Source organism: Mya arenaria, chromosome 8 (assembly GCF_026914265.1).
Source record: "Mya arenaria isolate MELC-2E11 chromosome 8, ASM2691426v1".
Taxonomy (NCBI): domain Eukaryota; kingdom Metazoa; phylum Mollusca; class Bivalvia; order Myida; family Myidae; genus Mya; species Mya arenaria.
In genome coordinates, this window is record NC_069129.1 from 49509975 (window position 1) to 49531746 (window position 21772).

The following is a 21772-nucleotide window of genomic DNA, read 5'->3' on the forward strand; positions in this document are numbered from 1 at the left end:
ATGCATCCATGACTAAATAGTAGGTGTAACCCTGTCAAACGAAACGTCACTTTGGTGTGACCTAAATGCTTATACAATTCTAAATAATTGACAAAAAGCTTTTGTAATATTTGAGACAAAAATAAATTTATTTGGTTATCATACTGCACGTGCAATTTAACCTTGACCTATATTTAGATCTCAGGGGTAAGATATTTCGGTCCAAACCAATCAAGCGATCTCAGAGGTAAGATATTTCAGTCCAAACCAATCCAGAGATCTCAGAGGTAAGATATTTCAATCCAATGAACTCAGAGGTAAGAAATTTCAGCTCGAACGGAGCTAATGAACTCAGAGGTAAGATAGTTCAGCCCACATGGATCCAACAATGGCAGGGGTGAGCAAATTCAGCCAAAATGATCCAATGACCGCAGGGGTAGAAAGATCATTGCGTGAACTAAAATGTGTCACAACAATCAGTGTCATTTCTAAACCGCGGTCAAAAAAAGTTGAGGCGGTTTCACGGTTGTGTCCCCCGCCCCATCTCCCGGGTCCCACCACAATTAAGCTTGTAAGAATTCTGCGCAAACTGTTTTTAAAGGTATCCAATACACGATAATGTGAAAATTCGATGTCTGATTATTTTGGTATCACATGAAAGGTAGTTAGAGCCAACAAGGCATTTGTTGCAACTCGGCCATCTCCGGCAAGCTTCGTGATAGACAATTCCTGTTGGATACTGGACGAGGTGTTCCGATTGCCAACGAGGTTCGACTGTATTTCAAAGATTAAAAAAAATGCGAATACACTGTTTTGACCTTTAAACATTGAAATATCGGTCACAACACTTCCCGGATTTCACTCGAACTAAAGAATTATGGTATTGACGGCCAAAATTTTACCTGTGATATATTTTCGGTCGTTTACTTTACGTAGAACTCTACTTGACGTTGTCTCCACCGCTACGATGATGACGTAGACGTTATCAAAACAAAACGAGCCGAGACAGTCGCCGGAACTGCAGGGACGGTGGAAATAGCATTGAAAGCCGCCATAGCTTCAGAGTTCCCTCTGGTATTTGTTTTCTGGTTTTGAATCAGTTCCCATCAATTTAACGGATGTTACAAACTAAATGAGAAGTTAACGATTTATTAATTACGATTGAGCGATTATGATACGAACACGTACAGGAGTATGGAGTTCTGTTAGTGTGGTGAAAATATTGCTGTACCATAAGAATGCATATCATGAATTATGTTGAATGTTCATTAGAATGCAGCCTACATTCTCAGCGAATGAAATTGCAGATAGGTGTTCATTAATAATTAGGAATTTCTCATTTTGCGGTTGTTTAAAGATTTGCCTACTGCCAATCATTCGATACACACTCGATCCTTGCGCCAGATTTTGCGTTTACTGTGAGCCAGCCAATGAGATTTTATTCAAAGTCAGTAGGATGACCTGAAAAAAGGTTCTAATGCTTATGGAGGGCTACTTCGAGACGCATTCATAATCCTTAAAGTCTTACTCCACTTCATATGTCTACTTTGTATACACTGTACACTCATGCGCACAGTGGTCAGAATTCGGTTCAGGGAGAACAACATTAATTTTGATAAGCATAAAGATAGCTGTCTTATCTACATTCTGTACCCTGTACGTGCAGTATAGTTTTCAAATACAGACATACAGATCATTGATCGAGAGATTTCATGAGGTACCTCCGAGCTTCTGAGACGGTACGAAATAACTGACCAATAATAAAGCTCTTGTGTGATATATTGGCCTCTTTTATTGCTGTGAATTGACCTCATTATTACAATAATTGGTATCGGCTGATCGAAGTCCCTTGCGGCGAGTTCGATGGGAACAATGCTTCAATAATGAGGAGCATGTAGGTAAATCTGCAATGTTTATTGATCACTTAGATAGACTTGCTGAACTCGCATGGAACCCTGGGGAACCGAGAAAGGTCAACACTCTATAGATGCTGAGTCAATATATATGACAAGAGCAGATAGGGTGCGGACAATTAGAAACTATTAATAACTTGTAACAAGAAATATATGGCATGATTAAACATAGAGAATAAACACGAACACTCGCTCAAGTTGGGAACGTTCGCACGCAAGATCACTAAAATGAAGAGAATAAAAGTCCCCATTTTCTTATCAAGTGTCTTTTTCATTCGTAGAAAGAATGTAAGGATTTGGTTTATGGGTTTTCGTGTCTTTTCCTGGTATTGGTAAAAACTTAACGCTCCGGGCTCTTCTTAATTTTCTCTCTCTAAACAGATCATTAAAGCTGCACTCTCACAGATTGAACTTTTTGACAACTGTTTTATTTTTTGTGTTGGAACGCGCCAATTTATGCCAAAATGCATGTAAACCAGTCATATATGATCGCAGATTTTTATTTTTCAGTTCCAAAATTGATGTTTTATGCATTTTTCTTTAACAGTTAGAAACGGATTAAGCCATAAAACATAAATTTTGGAACGGAATATGAAAATCTACGATCTGATTTTTTGTCAACAATCTTATACCATTGGTTTACAGATATTTACCCAAAAATTTGCTCTTTCCATAAAAAATCTGTAAAAATTGTATATCTGTGAGAGTGCAGCTTTAACGCTCCGGGCTATTCATAAATATCTCTCCCCAAACAGATCATTAATCCATCAAGCCGATGTTTAAAGCCCAATTTGGTTATTGCGTTTCTAGATAACGGGCAGGTGCATTTTAATTATCCATATCTTGTTCTCAGAATTTCACTTAATTATATATAACTTTATTCATTTATTATCTCTCAGCATGGCATACTACGTAATTATCCTACATTACGTGTGTCTGTTTGTTTGTCGGCCTTACTTATGATATATGTATATACATGTTTACATGTTTGTCATGATTTATAAATTAAAACACAATCTAAACTTAATTCACTTTAAGACTTACTAACAGAAGAGAGACTTAGTAAAACCAATTAAGGTAATTCTCAATTCTGTCATTTACTCACTATAGATGTATTTCACCGCTCTCTATTGTGTATGTATGTTATGCATTTCTGTAGCTCAAATGATTATTTACATTGTTCAATATATTCTGCAATAAGTTCTGGCTAAACCAAGAATTACTGTTGTCGCTGATACTTTCATATTTCCAGCTTGTTCAAATTTTATACTTACCATGTTATCATTGTATATACATGTATGTTAATATTGTTTAATACTTTTAATCATGTATTTGTGAAACACGTGTGTGATTAAATTACTCAATGAATGCAGACTCTGAGAAACGCAACACAATCCAATTCCGCGGATGATGTCAAAATGACGCAGTTTATAAAAATATATACGCACATGTATACTTCGTTTAGATGATGTAATCAAAAAGTCGTGTCGACATATTTTATGTCGACCTGCGAGCTTGAACACGACATGTCGCAGTATTTTTGTCGACTTGTTGACTTATTAGATACGCCCATATAAGTATTGCAAAATGTCGTGTTATAGTTCGCAAATCGACAGAAAACAAGTCGACTTATTGTGTGAGTTATAACGAGATAAGTCGACATAATTATTGCGACAGGTCGTATTATTACTCGAAAGTCAACAGAAAACATGTCGACATGCCTACATCGTCTGTATATACAATATACCCGTCCATATGCACTAACTATAGTAACTACCCATTCGGAGCTCCTCGGCCACTATTTTAAAAAAACAATAAATTTTCGATAAAATGGCCGAGAAGTTCCGAATGAGTAACTACCGTATTTTACTTATTCCATTATTTTGTTAACTTTATTTGAGCTCCACTTGTTGGCACTTTTAAAGTGTCAACTGTGAGAACGAATACTTGACTACTTGTGAGAACGAATACTTGACTGTACTTGTGAGAACGAATACTTGACTTTACTTGATTTATCTCTGAAAATGTTTGACTTAAACGTAAATGATTTTAAGGTTATCGCAATTGATACTAATTTTGATTTGTAAACTCATATCTATGGGGACAAGACACCAGATGGTTAAAAATCGGCAAATACCGTATTAGCCTCAATACGAGCTAGTATGTGACAGATTTTACATTATTTTTACTCGATTAAAATAATTTACCGACGCTATTTTTAAATTTACTGAGATTTACGCGGTAAACACGCCCAATAAATTTCGCATTGGAAAACTATGCAAAAAACTGCGAAAGAAGATGCATGTGTCGTAAGTGATACATCGGTAAGTTGTACACATCGATAACAATTTTATGTAAGTTTTTGACATTTTTCTCATTTTCTTACGATGGCATCATCTGGTGTCCGTCCAAGTACTTTGTTGATATGGGTTTTTTTATTAATATTTTATTATTATTATTTTATTTTTTATGAATCACCCCCCTCCCCCCCAAAAAAGAGAGAGAGAGAGAGAGAGAGAGAGAGAGAGAGAGAGAGAGAGAGAGAGAGAGAGAGAGAGAGAGAGAGTAAAACTTAAAGCCTAAACGAGCTACAAACACTTTTTAGGCCTTGAAATAGTGCAAAATTGGTGATTTCGGGTAAAACTTAAGTTGAAATAAAAAATAAAAATTCATGTTGCACTCACTTTATCTTTATGAATGTGTTTTTTTAATCATTTTTTTACATAATAGGGCCACCTGGTTTCAAAATATCACATTTTGACGTTTTTAACAAACACAACAGCCATATTTATTTGACATTATGTAATTGATCACATGAAATCTTACTCATTGACATGAAATGTCTTAACCTTATTCTAAAAAAACGCAATATTATTTACTTCCACGATGCTTTAAGAGATAAAATGCGGAAACATTAGGTTGAATACTAAAAAATGATCGACTATGAACTATCTCATAAATGTGTTTTTGTGTAGGCATGGGCAAATCGCCTAATGTATTTGAAATGCACACTAACACTTCAATCTCCATTATACTTAAAGTGACACTCTTATTCAAAATTAATACATACAGTCGAACCCCGTTGGCTCGAACTCGCTTGGCTCGATTTCCTCGTTGGCTCGAACTAGATGTAAAGGACCGATTTCTTGATATTGGAGGTAAACATTCCCGCTTGGCTCGAATTTTACGAGTCTCGAGGTATTTTTACCGGTCCCTGGAAGTTCGAACCATCGGGGTTTGACTGTACACATAAGTTTTGAGTGATAAACCTTTACCTGATTGCTAAATAATGTATTTATTGAAAAAAAATACTGATAACAAGATTATAACCGTGCATTTAATAGCAGAAAACACAAAAATATTAAATGATTGGTGAATGCTAAAAGATTTACTGTGGTCTACTATAGTCTCATAAGGTAGAAATATCGTCTTTCATGCTTATTTCTTTCAAATTAAACTCACTATCCTTCGTAAAAACCACTGTTTTCGACAATTATTCATTATTTTGTAATATTAAAACAATTGTATTAATTGTGGTAAATCTTATTTGGGAGTAAGAGTGCATCTTTAAGCAGCTGACATTACTCTTTAGGTCCAAAAATGGTTTGGTTAGGGTTACATCGTTTTCAAAAACACGTAGGGTAGGTAGGCTTAATAATTTTTCCTGTCATGCTTTATATAAGAATGTTGTATTCATCATTGGCGAATGGTTATAAAGTAATCTTTTGTACAGTCGAAACCCGTTGGATCGACATCGCTTGACTCGATATCCTCGTTGGCTCGAACTTTGGATAAAGGACCGATTGTTTTTTAATCCACGTAATCATTCCCGGTTGGCTCGATATTTGCGACGCTCGAAGTGTTTTGGCCGGTCCATGGAATTTCGAGCCAACGGGTTTCGCATGTATAAAGCGTTAAAGGTTTTAAACTACATATTAAACATATTTTTATATTATATTTTATATTGTTTGTTACCAAATAACTATACAAACGGTGGGGTCGGTGCCTATTTCGTAGGTAGAGTCGGGCTACCCGAACCAAATGTATTTTTTAAGGCCCTAATAAGTTTATTCCATCCCAACTTCCACGAAGAGGTCATGTGTTTTTGATAACAATCAGGCCCATCTTTTATCATAATATCGGGCTCGTGCCCTCTCTGCCAATCATCAATACACTCCATCTTCCATCTAGAATGATTTGCTAATTGGCTTTCATGAAGTCATTAATCAGTCAATACTGAATTGACCAACGGCTGCTACAGCGCCATTGCCGCCTCTGTGGATTTGTGAAATATTGGCATCATACATGTATAATATGTTGGCTTGTGCAATGCGGAATATTAGTAGTATTTAAAGCTAATTCAACAATTCAATAGGATACACTTATTATCGTTTTTTATATGGTTAGGTATGTACTATCTGAGTTTTAAAGCTGAATTCTCACAGATTGACAGTTTTGACATTTATTTTAGTGTTGTTGGTTTTTTCTTAGAATCGGGTGATTTTGGTATGAATGCCTTCAAATCATTCAAATAAAAATTACTCACAATATAACTGATATCAATCGTTTGGTAAACTGCCGAATATTTCATTTTTGCTTAAAGCTTTAAGTCATAAAACATCAGTTTTCGAACGTAGATATAAAAAAACTGCATGCTGATTTTTTGTCAGCAATCTTGTATCACTGGCTGCCAAACATTTACGCAAAAATGGCTCATTTCAGGACAAAAATATGTTCGATATGTTTCAGAATAGTCACCAACGAATTTTACTTCCACCAACGTCGTGCTTATATTGTAGATGTCCCATTATTTAGTTGTTTGTTCGTTTTCAGATGGATGGTCGCTGCACTGCTCTCCTAAGAGTCCGTCTACCCGTCCGTCCGTACGAGCATCGTCAATCACAGGTTATCTGCAAATTGTAAGTATTTAACTCATCATTTTAAAAACAAAAATACGTTTATAAAATGTTCAACATTTCTGTATTCAATATATTTAAACTTCTGCGGCGTTTAATACAAACAGTGATATATATAACATTTTGAAAAATAGTTATATATAAGATCATTATCTATTTCTTTTTTTAAATATTCTCAAAATACGGTATTATCATGATGTACATTTCGATTATCATGCTAATCCATCGTTGCACGTTAATAACAATTCATTGACACAAATTTATGTATTGTCCAAGGTCAAGGTTATAATTCAAAGACCGGGTCGAACTCGTATTGACGAAGAGAAAAAAGGTGTGAAAGTGAAAAGGTTCTATCTCCTTTTTTATTCAATGTCACTTAGGACCTTTTCGCATTCACCAATCGAAACGAAACTCAAGCTTTGAATGAAAGTAGGGCATTTATTAATGCCATAAAAATAAAATACGAAATATCGTAAAATGGAAAATAAATCATTAGCATACATGTGTATTAAAACATATCCCGAAAAGGATATCTTTGTGGATCAATATTTACAAGGTCACTCACATTTTCATGGAATAGAACTGCCGATGACTTCATTGTGCACACTTCATTTACATGGTTTATGTGTTCATATACGCGGAACTTTATTCGGGTAGATTTAATTCCGGATAGCACGAGGTTGTTTTGGCTTGATGTCGAGATGGCTGTTCGGGCTTGCAGTGTGATGAAAGTATTTTTTACATGTCTATGGCGGTGCTTGGTTCGAATGTTTTTCAGGTTTGGAACATTTCTTTGTATGTGTTCTTTCTTTAATCGCATTAATTAATAAAGATATTGTTTCGAATTCAAAACTATATTTAATGTAACAAAAAATATATATAGTTGGGTAGCTTGAAAATGGATGATGGGTAAATACGAATTAAATAATTATTTATAGTTCGATAGCTATGGATGATGGATAAATACAAAATCTTTAAAATGATAATAATGAAAATCTTCTTTTTTAAAATAATCTTTGTAAGACTTCGACATTCCGCTAACATTTGTTCAATTTACGACATTTTGAGAGTTTTAACTGCATGTGTTTAAACACAGGTGCCTTTTTTTATTAATGAGCCTTATCTGAAATCATTTTCGATGAAGCCCATATCGTTTGGGAAACGGTAGATTTATAACTATGGTAATGCAACATGTAGTTTGTAAACACCGAGAGATAAAACTAACGATCAGAATATTGCCATGAGATCGAAAGTAAAAAACTCCCCTCTGTTTCGCCTTGACAGACCACGTAATTTGCATAATATAAAAACATACTATTGAATTACGTTCTATCATAGTGTTACAGGCTATTGGAGAGCATCGGACATGTAAGAAACATTTCTTTGTATATATTTTATTTCTGAAAGAAATATTGGCATTTGTTATTACATGTAAACATTCAAAACTGATTTGTGTGTTTTCCTACAAGCACGTGATGTTGACTGTCTCGTGATAACGAAATTTAGGGTTCACCAATGTGTTGTTTTTTGTTGAAATATTGATAATTTAACGTTCTTTTATTAACAAACACCTAACAGCGTTTGACAAATATATTCAATTAAACAGATTTTGTGATTTTAACCTTAAAATCATATATATATATTTAATAGCGGCGTCACTCCGCTTTTTCTACAAAATACATGTGTCGCAATTAGGTGATAAGAAAAGAGCCCTTATTTGAGCTTAAAATGCTTATTTATTATAGTTACAAGCAATTTGTCCATACTTCACACGCATTCGTGAGCGAGTCGCTTTACTAAGGAGTACTAAATTGTTTTGAATACCGTGAATAATCGAAGTGCATTTCACGACCGCGCGAAAGAGTTTTTTTTATCCAACCCCCAAGTTTTGAATCAATTTCGATACAATTTTAAATGGTTGAAGATCTTCCAAAATAACTATGTAATAGCTATGGTGAATTTTTGCTTCACTAGTAAATTTTGTAATAAGACTGGCGCAGCCCATAAATCGTGTATTTCACCAGAAATTAATAACAGCTTAGCCCCCCCCCCCCCTTCCTCAAAACAGTTCATTGCTTCCACTACCCCCCCCCCCTTCCACTAACTCCCCCAGGCAGGGGTTCTGCAACAAACCGACCTTTATCAGGGTATATCACTATTGTTGAAAGGTTTAAATTATAAATTGATCAAATTTAAACATGTCCACTCAAAATTGCATTTTAGGAAAGTCCGAAAAAACATATCCACACACTACGGCAATATAAAAAGCGAATGGTCCGCAGGCGCGTCGCTGATTGTACGCAAATAAGCAGTTTCGTAATGAAATTTTTACAGGTACAAGTTTATGTCATATAAAAAAATTGAAATAAAAAACCCCGACGGGGGTAGGAGCTGAAGGGGTGAAGCATCGATCTGCATAATCCCAAATTTACCCTAGCTACGCGCCTGTTCGGGAGGAAAATATAGAGTCGGTTGGGTTGGTGGAAAGAAACATGTTTTAATCCGTATTAAAAAATACACGACTGAATTGAAGTTTATTTTTGTCAGAGGCTTTCTAAATGATTGCCGGTGATGCCATTAGCGGGCGCATGGGCGTAAACACTTAATACACAGAAACTACGTGCACCTGGAAACGTCAATAATTGCACGAAACACATTGTTTATACAGAAAATTCCATAGTTTCCTGGTAGTTCCCAGGTATATACGCGTGAACATTACCGAGTCTTGGAATCAATACCCGAGAAATACAGGTATCCGCTTAAGCCGGAATATACCCAGCTGTTGTGTGGGAAATATATGTTTTTATATGATCTGATCTTCTACAAATGAAGTTTACCTGAAAACAGTCATTCATTTCTTTGCCTTGTGTTTATTATATATATTCGGGATATAGTCGTGCATTACATTTGGGATACAACAGTTTTGAAAGAGATGATTTCTGGAAGTGTTTATTAGTACAATTCTGATAAGATAATTAAAGCAAAGTGGTTAATTAATAGGTAAGTTTTTTTCTAATTTTTAACAGATTTGCCGTTAGTTACTTCGAACAATGATAACAATAGCTAGTAATTCGAACAGAACAGTGCCGGCGAAACTTCTAACAAAGTGCCAATTTTGTATACGATCTTAATAAAATTATACTTATACTTATATTTAATATAAGTGGATGCCTCTAAATGCACGCACAACTTGTATGGATAAAAAACAATCGTATTAAATGGTGGTATCGTGGGTAGTGCTACACTCGTGCCCTTCTTGATCATAAAGACATTACTTCGAGAACCAGGATAGTTATAACCAGGGTTACATTCTGTCTGTGCGCTATGTTCCAAAAACATAAAATGATTAACACTCTTATCGGAGCACTCGCCGAATGGGCAAGGCCCGAGTGCGAGTATAAATAATATTTTATTCAAACACTACACGTTATATTCGGTCAAAGTCATATTAAATGCACCATTTGACATTCAATAATGATGAAATACAGCGATAACTTCCGTAAATTTAATAACAATTATGCATTCATAAGCTTACCCCCAATTTTCTAGGATCGAATAAATGTTGATTCCCAATTGGCGCGGTATATCGGATTTTAGCATTCATCAATACCTATAGCCGTAATGGCTTCATTCTATTTTCCAAGACTGGAAATAATACAAGCGCTGGACCAATAATCATATTCAACATGGTGGGGAAACTGTATTGATCAGGAAAATAATATTGAATCTGGTTTCACTTGTGTCAACGTGGCTGGTTGTTTGGTTAGATACGAGTACAAACGGTATTTCTAAATGGCATATTTCTAAGTGATTTAAGGTGAAATGAAGAACAGTGTGCTGATTTCAGGGATACTTTACAGGATTTTATGCTATTAAGGTAGAATCTTATACTGTAAAGTTGAGTAATAACGTAAGACTATTCTAGATAGTAATTACTATGTAAAAGTTATGGTTTATTTTTGGTCTTCTGAACAATTAAGTCGGTAGGCCGGGCGCAATCAAAAGACCAGGAATAAATTTTAACTTTCTTAGTGTTTAGCGCGAAATGCTACGCATATGCCTTAATATTAACCAGTTTACATGCGTGAGCTTCTTAATAACTCATTTAACAAACTACACCAATGACTTAAATGAAATTTGGCGGTTATTTTAGTAACTGAATGGACATTTGGTGGTATTGTAATATGTTTAATAGATTGTTGTTGTTGTTGTCAACGTTCGTTTAAACGATAAAATGTGAAACTGTCCGGCAATCCCATGAGGCGGAGGCATGAGCCGGGACAGGTATTCATTAAACATTTTAAGCGCAGTGGTTAGCGCACTCGCTTCTCACCAAGGCGACCCGGGTTCGATTCCCGGCCTGGGTGCATGTAAGTTTGGTTAGGGGTCACCAAGCTGGACAAGTGGGTTTTCTCCGGGTTCTCCGGTTTCCCCCACAACACAAGACCACACTCTCGCGTAACATCGTGCCAACGAGAGTGACTTAGTATAAGCTATCATAGCTTTCTTCACAATCGTTGTTAAATATATAATGTTTAAACTAAACATCTGAAGCCATTTCCTCACTTAAGTCATGTACCTAAGTTAAGTATTTCACTGGTTATATGATATAATAACTTGATCATATATAAACTATTGTATTTTCATTATTTATTTTGTAATATAATACTTTTATGTTAAAAACACATCTACTTTTCTAAGAATTTGACTACGACAAAAATAGGAAATATTAAATTACAAGTATAAAATGACATAAGATGTTTTTTGAATACCAGTCATGAACACTAAATAGTTATACACTTTGATGTAATACAATCAGATATCATATTGGGTCTTCTTTATATAATTTCCGTTAAACTTGCACATAAATTCCGGTTCATCAATTGATTTAAGATAAAATGAAATACTTGCGGAATAAAGATACTGCGCATGCAAACAAATACCGCTTTAAGATAACCCATAAAATAGTATTTTTTAAAGATATAATTAGTCTGAAACTTGTCATATATTTGAGGAAGTACCTCCCTGTATGACAACCAAAGTAAGGTTCATATGATCTTCGAACGAGCACAGATTTGGCATAATGCAAGTACAATGTACGTAATATTACTAGTAAATGTTTATTTTCGCTCTACTAAGCAATGAAGTCGGCAGGCCGAGCGCAGCAAATAATTAATGCTAACACTCTTAGTGTTCAGCGGGAAATGCCCGTCGAATGTTTTTATTTTATTTTATTTATTTTTTCATTTAAAGGTCGAGGGGTGAATGCGAAAAGGTTCTAAGTGATATTAAATAAGGAAGAACTTTTTCGCTTTCACCCCTCAAGATACATTTTGCATATTTATGATTGTATTTCACATAAGGGGTTCTTGAAGATAAGCTGGAATCCTATTTTTCACAATCACAAGTTACACGAACAGAGCTAGTATAAAAAGAGAACGAAACGAATGAAAGAAAACACGAATAGAACTGTTCTTTGCTATATCTGCACTTACACCAATTTTCTTTAGACAACATTTAAAGAATATTGCTTCAGGTAATTAACATATTTTAAATGTACACGTATGTACAGTATAAAAAGTTACGGGGTAGATAGGTGACCCGATCTGGGATATACGGGGCAAAGGAAATCATATCGGATGAGAGCTAAGCTCGAACCCGAGTTTTTTTTGTTTGCTGCACCCCGTATATCCCATATCGGGTTACCTAACTTACCCTGTAACGTATATAATATCACGTGGACAACCTGTTCGGAATGATAATCTGAAAAAAATGTTCATTTATTCATCGGAATTAGAAAATAGTTGCCATTTTGGTTCGATATAAAGGTTAGTGACCAAATAAAAACAACCTGTGGGGGGGGGGGGGGGACACCGTACGTGTGACCAGACGTGGACCAATGGCCTTGCGTTATTTTAGGCGTGATTAAGTCATGTATTTCACAATGTTACAACACTCGCGCCCATCCCTTCTCTGGGTTCAAGGGGAAAATGGGTTACATCTAAAGTTTTTATTACCATATTTCATCATAACCTAAATTCTGCTGCATTTTTGATTAGAAAACCATGTTTTATCCTAGTTTAAAGCGAGGATTCAAATCAAGTCGATCTACGCAGGTGAACAGTACCACACCTTAATATGTAAAGTACATTTTTGTATCATTCAAATATCAAGCAAAATGAATTACTCAAGAATTTAAATATATCCACTGTCAGAACAGTATTTGAGTTGAGTCTGTTATTGGTATATACGACGAAATTATAATACATTTTGATGCGCGCGAACACAGTTATCAACTGTTTGTGTCCCCGCAGGCTAGACCGGAACAGGATGCCGGGACTGCCGCGTCTACAGGTGCGCATCGATAACTCGACGCTGCCAACAGAGCCATGGAAGTTCGGGAAGGACTACTGGAGCTCGTTCGAGCTTTACCCTGAATGGACCGGAAACACCTATTACGGATTTAGGGTAAGTTTTGGTTTGAACATTTTTTAAGTTTCAAAGCCTGTACAGAAAGCCTGTACAGAAAGTCATTACAGGCAGACAGACGGACAGACGGACGGGCGGACGGACGGACGGACGGACGACAGACATGTGTATTGTCGTAAACATGATATTTAACAATTTCTCGACAAAATAAAAAAAATATAAACACACATATAAATATTCAGTATGGTCACAACGATGCATGGCCTAAATACAAAGAAAAGAGAATAGTATAACTGAGTTAAATTAAAGAACAAACAATAAGGTATCAGAAAAGGGGAAAAAGATACATATTAAAATCAAACTGTGCTCAAGATATATATTAAATATAATAACATAACACCATTGTGATTAATTCTGTTAAGGACACCTGTGTTTGCAGGTACGATGCCTGTTTTGATGATCTTGAGCTGTATATGCTTGTATCTAAATAAATGTTCTGATCTGTTCTGATGTTCCTATTATGTTATAAAACAGGCATTTCGCAATTATTTTTTGAGAAAATAGTAGCAGTCGGAAAGGATTTTTTTTTAATTCTTCGTTATACGGCAAATGTTCATATCATGATTCAATTCTATAAACAGAAATAGCGATGTTATGATCTGTTAATGATCTAAACAACTTAAATAACTCCATTGTTAGTCCACGAGATAGAAAGGTATATCTTTATTTTAAGAAATCGCCCACACACTAGTGTTTGGATGCTTTTTATTTCCTGAATGTTTTATTTTCATGAAATTGATCATTTCCATTATTTTACATTTCCCAGCTGACTTGATTGGTATTCATGGCTGGATCTTAGCTCCTTGGATTTCTGCGTAGTTTTCAAATCACGCAATTAACCGATTATCGCTAGTTTCCACCAGGGGAAAATGGTCATAGCGATGGAATGTTCCTTGCAAACAATTGATCTGAAAATCTAGTTCCATTTATAAATAATGTGAAAGCTTTTATAAACATTTTTAGTTTTGCGTGGTTATAATATTTAAATGTTCAAACGATGCAACTTTGATGATCATTTGTAAGAAAACGAATACCAGAACCGCTCATTTTACCCCTAAAGTACATAATATCACCATGCATAATATTTCCCTCCCTAGGGCGTGGCGTTTCACAGGCGTTAATAACCCTTATTTTTACCCATAAAGTACATAAAATCACCATGCGTAATATTTCCCTCTCATTCACTCCCTAGGGCGTGGCGTTTCATAGGCGTTAGTAACCCTCATTTATACCCATAAAGTATATAAAATCACCATGCATAATATTTCCCTCACATTCCCTCCCTAGGGCGTGGCGTTTCACAGGCGTTAGTACCCCTCATTTATACCCATAAAGTACATAAAATCACCATGCATAATATTTCCCTCTCCTTTCCTCCCTAGGGCGTGGCGTTTCATAGGCGTTAGTACCCCTCATTTATACCCATAAAGTTCATAAAATCACCATGCATAATATTTCCCTCTCATTCCCTCCCTAGGGCGTTGCGTTTCACAGGCGTTAGTACCCCTCATTTATACCCATAAAGTACATAAAATCACCATGCATAATATTTCCCTCTCATTCCCTCCCTAGGGCGTGGCGTTTCATAGGCGTTAGTACCCCTCATTTATACCCATAAAGTACATAAAATCACCATGCATAATATTTCCCTCTCCTTCCCTCCCTAGGGTGTGGCGTTTCACAGACGTGACTACTGGTCAGAGACGGCGGTCGTCGTGAAGACGTTCCGACACCATGATGGACGGGCGGCGGACTGGGCTCCATACAAGCGCAGGTGCGATGTGGCTCGGAACCTCGCCCTCAAGTTCAACAGGCACCTGCAGGCGCTTCACTCACAAACTAGGGTGCGTAGTCGACATTGAGTGTGTGTGTGTGTGTGGGGGGGGGGGGGGCAAATAAGAATGACCATGGTGAAATCTTACACCCGAATTGTGATATGAATTCGGCTTGGAGAGTAATCGGAACTTCTTATGTTACATGTATTTTATTAAGTACATCTGTATTATGCACCAGTCAATTGTAACCACGCCCCCCCACCCCCCGGTCCGGGGAATAGCGAGGACTTTGACTTTCAGTCCAGCCAACCCCGGCTAAAATCCCCGCCTTGCGGGGACGAACAAATGGTAAAAGCCCTGCCAAATGCCCCCGCACCCCAGGGACCCTAGGTAAGGCCCATTCCCCGCTATATTTAAAGCGAAGACAAAACAACCGCATTCAACCGGCAATGCGGTGCCACCTGAAAGGTAAAAACCCGGCCCATTTCCCCGGTATACCCCCGGACCTGGAGGAGGGGGGGGGGTCGTGGTTACAATTGACTGGTGCATTATTAGCTAGAAATATGCACTTTCATAGAACCGAATGTGACAAGACATAGTTTACGCAATAGTTGCTGATTATAATTATATAAGTGGATTTTTTTTTCCAAAATAATAGATAGATTAAGAAACACTACTTGTTCGGGTGCGCGCGGACTACTTTTGTGTCCTGCGTCATTCAGGTTTGTGAAGGCGCGTAGCTGCCTATGCGCGAGTACGCGGCTGAATCCACATGATTCTGACAACAATATTAATCCATTTGCCGAGCTATGGCTTTAATTGTTGATATATGATTGTAAAACTCCATTTTCCAATACTAAATAAAGCACCACAGAATGCATCAGATTGCAACATTGCTTTAAAAAATTTCCGGGGGGGGCATACCCCCGAATCCCCCTACCACAACTATGAATCCGCATGGATAGAGGGCTAGTTACGCCCCTGACTTGTTTAGAATAACACGTGGAAAGTGGTTCATAAGTGTATCAGCGATCCTGCAAGTAAATTTTCGCAAATGACTTTTAAACTCAACTGCAGTCGGGCTGAGTGCATGCTTTTGTCAGATATTAATTTACACAGTCGTTTGAACGTCGGAATCAACTCTAGCTTTGTTGTCATATGACCTGTTCAGTATTGATATTAAACCTACAATATTTTAGGTTAAATGCCACTAAATTTTGTACAGGTCATACGCCACCAAAGAAGGAGCTAATTCCCATCAAGCGACGGTAAAAATTTAAGGTAGTTGAATATAACTAACTGCCTTGTAATTATGAATGTGTTCAGTGTGCCCCCCCCCCCCCCGCTCTGTTTAGACGATATATCTAAATTCTAGCAAATCTAACAAACATTGACGTTTTATTCAGGTGGAAGTTGTGAAGCCGATTGACGCTGTAATGGATAGCCGGTCTGACATCATGGTTATAACGAGGCTTATCATGCGATTTGATAAAAAGTTTTCCGAAAACGAGGCTGTCCTATTCGAAGATCTTTTGGAGGGAGACTTTAAAACCTTCGTCACCAGTAAAGGAGAGGCAACGTGCGACGAATCTCAAGTGTTGGACGCTTTCGCGCATTTTACATATCAAGCAACGGACGGTAATATGGTGGCGTGTGACCTAAGGGGTGTCGAGAATGACGGGAAATTCAGGCTAACAAGCCCGGTGATACATTCCGTGGACGGATCATTTGGTGATTCGGATAAATCTACTGTCGGGATCAGGGATTTCTTTCAAAACCACATGTGTACAGCTCTGTGCCATGATTTCCCTAAACCGGACGAACTTTTTCCCAGAACTCCCTCTGCGCCAGTGTATCTTTCCTGCAGCACGACCTCCAAAGAAATAGACGCAGACGACAAGACACCAATGTTGTCAGACGACGATGATTTCCAGCCGCCCGAGTACGTGTTGCATGATGGGTCTTCACCACCGCCATACACGCAGTGACGTCATTGAAACACTGACGTCACGAGTAACAATGACGTAAGGGTCAAGAGTACAATGACATAAGGCGACATCATATACACTGTTAGCCTTAGAGCAGGACCGCGTGAACAGTGTAATCATTGAAATGTTATAAGACTGGTCTCTTCAGTCGGAAATAATAGTAGTATGGTTATTTCATTCATGACTGTTCTTTAATCACATAACGCTAGTCACTTCCATTGACAAAGTAGTTTCGAAATATCGCTGACCTCATATTAATTATTTTATGATAAACGCCAATTAAAACAGGAAAACTACTTTTATGTGGGAATTTTAAAACGGAAGCTAGTCCAAGTACAGTTAAGTGTTTTCCCCTAAAAATACATTATTCGTAATCTTATGAATTGGAAAACCATAAACGTCATCCTAGTAGATTTTGCATTTAAACGTTTTCAATTAACAAACGTCGATGTATTCACAAACCATTTTTTGTGTTCAATAATTATACAGAGTATTTTTATAAGTCAGTCATATTGTTTAGTTCAAGTATAGACCATCCTTGTATTAGTTATTTTTATAGCATGAACAAATAAACCAGGTCAACTGTCAGTGCGGTATGTAATGCAATAATTAAACGTATTTAAAGCAAGACCACATTCTCATTCAAGTATATTAAATTATGAGTTATTACAATACAACGATCAGAGAAGCATACATGTATGTTTTATATCCTAGATTGCTGTCTGATCAATCTTTAAGCAATTGATGTATGTACATCACCAAGTAACTTCTGATATTTTTAAGTACACGGGAGTATTAAATTCAAGATTAAATTATTTATTCTAGATTGAGTACATGTTAAATTATGTTAATAGTATACACTTATTTACTTATTAGCTGGGAAATAAGCTGTTATATTGACCAAATCGTGAAACAATATTGCGGTCAATATGAACTGAATATTTCAAACAGTTTATTTATGTATTGTCCAACGTCAAGGTCACAGGCCGGGTAGAACTTGTAAGGATGAACAAACAGTTTATTTATAGATCATGTTATAAACATGATTAAATTATATAATTATTAAGGTGTGCATTGCTTTGAGTGAGCTTTAAGTAATAATATCAATAGAGGGATTGAGAAACACTACTTGTACATGTATACATATATGTGGGCTACTTTTTGTGCACTACGTCATACAGTTTTGTGCACTACGTCATACTGTAATGTGCACTACCTCATACAGTTATGTGCACTACGTTATACAGGTTTGTGTTCATTGTGCAAGACTTAAAGTGACACTCGTCAAAATCAATACATACATTTGTATAATGGTATTTCTACCTTATGAGTTGATTGTTTTCAAAGAAATGATTACAGTATAGTAAACCTTTTAGCACTCACAAATCATTTAATATTTTTTGCTGTAAGTAATAAATACTTTTCATAAATGCATTGTTTAGTAAGTAGTTTAAGGTTTTTGCTCAGAATTTATTTGTTACACATGTGTTTGTATTGATTTTGAAAAAGAGTGTCAATTTTACTAATGAGTTTTTAACTTGTTTGCAACTGTTACATATGTACATATAATACTCATATATATGTAAACATACATGTACATGTGGCGTTTCACAATCTCCCTATCATCTGTTATGTTTCATGATAGCTTATTTTATCTTATAATGAGAGCTTGTTGAGTTTTATATTAAGCATTTGTTAGATTATGATGTTATGTTATAATAGTAACTATTGTTGTCTTGTGAAATGAGTGTGTATATTGTTTTAGATATTGAAAGAATATAGATATCACATTGATGCAAATGTGGGCTATTTCATGACCAAAACCTAAAACTAACTCTTTATTATGTATCTAGTCTGCTACTAAAGCGCGTATCGTATCACATCGCATCGCATCATAAATACTGATGATGTTATCATGTAGTCATGTTGACATGTTTTATTCTGATTTGACCATCCATATCACGACGTGTTGCCAAAATAATGTTGACTTGTTTAATTATTAACTGGATATTCTGACTGTTTTTGTTGAAAAAAAACCAAACAAGTTGTCGAACACACTTTCGACTGGACAAAAATTATGCTGACACAACTATTAAACCTTATTTGTTGACTAAAGTCAATTCAACATTATTTCAATTATCTGGTTAATAAGTGAGCAAGTAAACATAATATTATTTAGTTAATAAGTGAGCAAGTCAAAATATCTACTTAATAATTAAACAAGTCAACATACCTTGTTAATATTAAAGTGAGCAAGTCAAAATATCTAGTTAATAAGTGAGCAAGTCAAAATATCTAGTTAATAAGTGAGCAAGTCAACATACCTAGTTAATAAGTGAGCAAGTCAACATAATATTATTTAGTTAATAAGTGAGCAAGTCAAAATATCTAGTTAATAATTAAACAAGTCAACATACCTTGTTAATATTAAAGTGAGCAAGTCAAAATATCTAGTTTATAAGTGAGCATTTAGTCAAAATATCTAGTTAATAAGTGAGCAAGTCAAAATATCTAGTTAATAACTGAGCAAGTCAACATATCTAGTATTTAGTGAGCAAGTAAACATAATTTGGACACCAAGTCATGCCACCAAGTCATGCCACCAAGTCTTGTTTGAACTTGTCAAGTTGAGATAAAACTAGTCGATAAGACTGCATGATGACATCATCATATATATGCAGCAAGAAATCTGCACTTGGATAATTGGATAATCATATATAATACTCTGCCAAAATATGATACCTTCAATATGAACAAATTGCAGATCGCTTTAAAAAGCTTTAAATATCAATTGCATACTCTTTATCTCTACTGAGCTACAATCGCTATGTGATATTATTTATGTATGTACATACTTAGGCCATCTATCATAAGATTCAATTTACAAATCTATCAATATTGGCTGTAACTAGTAACTGTAAGTTTGGCTGGAATTATTACTCTTAAGTTTATTTAGATTAACAAGTAAAATCTGTAATTTGATTTTGTTAGCTATCGACTAATATTCAGTTGAAAATCGTGATCTTATGACATTTTGTCATACGTTAGATATCAAGATTCTCCAATTACAAGATTTTCCTACAGAGTTGGATGGTGATATGACCGTACTAACATGCATGATCATTAAAAATGCCCATAAAAAAACAAACAATTAAAAAGGCATATAAACAGTAAACATCTTTATGTTTGAAATCAGTATTGTTATGTTCTGCATGTACAATAAGTCTGCATAATAAAATAAAATGCATCTGTCATCGCAATTTTTCATTCATCAAATCTTGTATATTAGCAAAACCTTCACCAATACATGTTTGAGCCTATATGAACAAGATGCAGCTTTATTTTGTGTGCAATATTTCTTCTATACATTTCCTTTTATATATAATATATATATAGAGAGAGAGAGTCAAATCTCGCTATGTCAAACCCTGTTATCTCAATGTTCTGGATATGTCGAACTTTTTTTCGATTATTTATGGTTAAGTTATACACTTCTGTATTTTGGTATAATTGAATGTTCGTTATCTCGAAGTATTTTTCGATGTCCCAAAAACTTTGACAAAGTGAGTTCTCCTGTATAACGAAAGCATTTTATTTGTGTTTTTACTTCTCTTTTATGAAATATTCTAGTGAGCTATTATTTAAGGCTGTGTAAAATAGCAGAATGAAATAAAATAAATCAAAACATGTAGTTGTTTTTTTAAGATGTCAATAAGAGTATCAGCTTCAGCTTACTCATCGTCCATTTAACATAAGCCATGCTGTAAATCCAACTAAAGTGTTAAGGGGGAGGGGGAAATATGCCTCCACAAACAATGATACTAAGGCGCTGGAAAAGTATTTAGTTTGAATTTGCTTCTTTGGAAATATACCTCCACAAACATCGGCACCAAGGCGCTGGCAAAAGTATTTAGTTTGAATTTGCTTCTTGGAAATATACCTCCACAAACAATGGTGACACGGCGCTGGCAAAAGTATTTAGTTTGAAATAACATCTTTGGAAATATGCCTAAAATTCATGAAAAATAATTCAACAATTATTCTTTTGTCAATTTTATCTGAAATTTTCCTTAAAACAGTGAGGTCTGGTCTACCATGATCCCTCCCAAGTACAAATTGAGGACCCATGTTCTAAACTGAACAAAATTTCAAGATGAATTTCTAAAATTATTATTGAATTTTCTCGGTATAAGGTCATCTGAGTATATGATCTATGTAATAGTTAGATGACTTGAAGTGAATTCAAAATAATTAAGAATGGGCGGAGTGAGCTTAGCAAACGAGCCCTTCTTTATCATTAAGAATTCACATCAATCTAACTGACTTAGAATACAACCTCAATGGCTGATTCATTTTCAGCGCAATTTCTGACCCAGTGAGTGTGCATTGGATGAGTGGCAGTAGCTGGACCTTTTAACACCAGCGAAAAATGAAACTCTTCATGTCATTAGTCTACTAACTTAATGATTGCCTATCTGTAATTTCATTGGCTGAAAATGTAGGCTGTATTTTAAATTGTGAATGGAATATCATTTGCATCATAGAGACGCTAATTATGTCACATTTTATGTTTTTACATCTGTGGCACTGATATGACCAAAAATTGTCACCTGTTGAATATTTAGATTTATTATCAATGGGTGATTCATAGATAATTAGACTTCAGAAGACAGTCATTATTTTCCCCCAATATTTCCTTATCAGGTAGTTAT

General features: G+C 35.6%; 1 protein-coding gene across 1 annotated transcript; it reads left to right on the forward strand.

The window, feature by feature from the left end:
* Window positions 1-987: 987 nt before the first annotated feature.
* Window positions 988-20747, forward strand: LOC128243064 (uncharacterized). The gene is made up of 5 exons (XM_052960560.1): window positions 988-1053; window positions 6726-6811; window positions 13123-13276; window positions 14965-15141; window positions 16479-20747. Exons 2-5 carry the CDS (start codon window positions 6726-6728, stop codon window positions 17058-17060), a joined length of 999 nt encoding a protein of 332 aa, XP_052816520.1. The 5' UTR covers window positions 988-1053; the 3' UTR covers window positions 17061-20747.
* The last annotated feature ends 1025 nt before the right edge of the window (window positions 20748-21772 follow it).

Coding starts and splice junctions, on each gene's coding strand:
- LOC128243064 (XM_052960560.1), top strand. CDS start 6,726: ATGGATGGTCGCTGCACTGCTCTCCTAAGAGTCCGTCTACCCGTCCGT. Junction 6,812..13,122: donor TCACAGGTTATCTGCAAATT/GTAAGTATTTAA, acceptor GTGTCCCCGCAG/GCTAGACCGGAACAGGATGC. Junction 13,277..14,964: donor ACACCTATTACGGATTTAGG/GTAAGTTTTGGT, acceptor TTCCCTCCCTAG/GGTGTGGCGTTTCACAGACG.